At 38.6% G+C, this 2,856-nt stretch overlaps 1 protein-coding gene across 1 annotated transcript; it reads right to left on the bottom strand.

Moving 5' to 3' along the window:
• Positions 1–731: 731 nt before the first annotated feature.
• LOC114578534 (nuclear transcription factor Y subunit C-6-like) lies at positions 732–1,024 on the bottom strand (the record flags this gene model as incomplete). The annotated part of the gene is made up of 1 exon (XM_028691767.1): positions 732–1,024. A coding segment is annotated over exon 1 (293 nt), but the record flags the coding sequence as incomplete, so codon positions are not given.
• Between the last annotated feature and the right edge of the window lie 1,832 nt (positions 1,025–2,856).

Below are 2,856 nucleotides of genomic sequence, written 5' to 3' on the forward strand. Positions count from 1 at the left end.
TATATATTTTTTATTTTATGAGAAATTAAAATAATGAATTTATGTTATTATTATATATTTTTTTATTTTAAAATACAACATCACATTATCATAATGCTATTTTCTCGTCCATATTTTCAAATTCCAATTAGAGTAATTAGAGTTGCCAGGTCAAATGCATGTCTAACTCAAAATATGATGGAAAATAAATACTAACAAAAATATTTTTCCTTTGTATTATTACATTCTCAAATACAACATTAAGATTTTATTTCTTTCACTTTTCATGATAAAAAAAGAGATCAGTGGGAAAATGTGGGTAAAATAGCTTAGTTCTTGATCTGGAACATTATTGTGCAAGAGTTAATTAATAATTCAACACTAACTTTAAAAATCAATACGAAAACAATAAATATCAAAAAAACCGCCAGAAAATAAAAAAAAAACTTTAGCACGTGAAGAAATGCCTCCAAAGTATAAACATAAAAGAATAGATCGAATACCTAGAAATGATACAGAAGCTCGACAGTTATAATATCCAAACAAAATAAATTGATTTATGTATAACAATTTTATAACTTGCAGTCATCTCAAACACACCTTTAATCCATCATTAAACGGTAACAAAACAACAAACAAGAACTAATTGAAACTACATTAACCAACTGAAACAAAACACGACAAAAGCTACAGTTACTAGATCAAATCAGAGTGGCACTACTGCTGAACATAGTAGTTAGCGAGAGGATCACCCTGTCGTTGAAGACGGTCCTCCAATATCCTCCATACTCTCAGCCAAGAAATCATACATATTCGTTCTAGCGAGGACCGCAGCAATATCGTTCTTTTGAAGAATACGGCGCTTGTTCTGTACAGCATGAGCCCAGGCCCTACGGGTGAGTTCAAAAATGAACATTTCACATGCTCGAGTAAGGACAATCGGGGCCTCGGCTGCGATCATCCGAACATCCTTCCTATCAGCTTTCATAATCTTCTTGATCACGAGCAAGAGGGAGGCTATGTACTTGAAGTCCCTTGTCTGCATGATTCTCGGCGGGCACAATTCCCCAAAGCATCTGGAGAAAGAGAGATGCTGCTGCTGTGCGTGCGGATTAAGCCTGGTTAGGGGACATTAGCACACAACGCCCATCGGCGCCTGAACCGCGGCCATTGGCTGATCCATATCGCGGTAGTTCGGTCCTGCGCAGAGGTTAAAGCAGTTTTCAATTCATATATAGGAATAAAGGATTTTGAAAAAGGAAATGGGCGGAACAGTTTTTTCTGGGAGGGAAGTAGTTTCTACGGTTAGGATTTCGGAGATGAAAATCAGGCTTCATTTGTTTGTCTACTTGTTCGTTTTTAAAACGGAAAAAATTTAGTATTATTTCTTGTTTGATAAAACTGCTTTCCCTTCACACGTTCTGAAAACCGTCGTTTTAGGCCAAAATGTGAAATATGGTCGGAAGCTTTATTTCCAAACTTACATGCTGTCTCTGTAGGAAGCTTTAGATCTTCTCCTACTAAGCAAAAGCTTCATAACTAAGTTATTCATCCCATCACCACGACTAGAATATCCATTCCTTAAATTAGATATCTTATCTTTGAATTTATCCATGCAAAATCAACTACTTTTTAACAGAAGTATATGTTCTGAAATAGGCTCCTATTTCAGTAGAAGAGAACAGGGCAATAGTTTGACTAAGGGTGGGTTTGGGACAGCGCACTATTGCTTCACTGTATAAAAAGTTTTTAAAGGAATTTTTGGAGGCATTGCGGTAGAGCCGGGTTATAAAAAATTCGCGGCACGTACATGCTTCCCGTGGCCATTCACCGTCTCCCGCGGTCGGCTGCTTTCCGCGGTTTCGAAGTGCTAAAAAGATGTAAATCCCCACTTCTAAATATTGACGACCTTCGTCCCATCTCGGACTCACGTTCTCTCATGCTTGCGGCAATCTCCCGACCTTTGGCTCCCGGCCCGCCCCCGAATCTGGAAGTTCAACTTTTGCGAGTTCGACACCGGTTACGACGTCTAAGCCTCCGACCTGCTCCCAGTCTTCCGAACCAACTCCAAAGTTCGATCAATTTGTCGATTCCCAGCCCCGAGCTCTTCTGCTCGATCGAACGAGCCTTGACCACCAAACCGATCGCTCCCGATTCGACGCCCAGCCTGACTCGGCTCCCAGCTCACAATCGACTCGACGGCCAGATCCCGTCGACGTCGCCGAGCAGCTCTCGTCCGCACAAATCTTCCCGATCCCAAACAATTCCTTCCGCCTGTTTGAAAATATTTCAGCTCAAATTAGTTAACCACTGCTTCGATAATCATTTATAGGTATGATTACGTTTGGTTGAATTGTTCTTTTGGTTCCTGCTTATACTTAATTATGATTACTGTTGATGAAATGTCTGAAGTTATGCTTTACTTCTCAAGATCAACACCCAAATGTTATTCAGATTGGTTGAAGCAACTTGGAGAAATTCGTAGTAGCTGCCATATTAACTTCAATGAGAATTCTTCTGGGACTCATCTTCACCTGTTCTTAGGAACCTTATATCATATAATGTCCTTCATATTTCTATTTGGATCCTCTCCTGAAGGTATTTAAACGAGATGATTCCTCATTGAACTAAGGATTTTTGTTACATTGAATCTATAATCTGGTAGTTAAATCCTACTTGTTGCCAAGAAGCCGTAAATGGCTCTGTTACTTTTGTATTGATTGAAATTAGTTTGTTTATCCCGGCAAAAATGATTTTATAAAGTACTTTTGTATTGATTCAAATTAGTTTGTTTATCCCGGCAAAAATGATTTTATAAAGATTGTTGTTGGAAATACTTCTATAGTTATAATTGGAGAAGAGATGCTTTCAGTTCAC

This window comes from Dendrobium catenatum, unplaced genomic scaffold, assembly GCF_001605985.2.
Source record: "Dendrobium catenatum unplaced genomic scaffold, ASM160598v2 original_scaffold_66667, whole genome shotgun sequence".
Lineage (NCBI taxonomy): Eukaryota > Viridiplantae > Streptophyta > Magnoliopsida > Asparagales > Orchidaceae > Dendrobium > Dendrobium catenatum.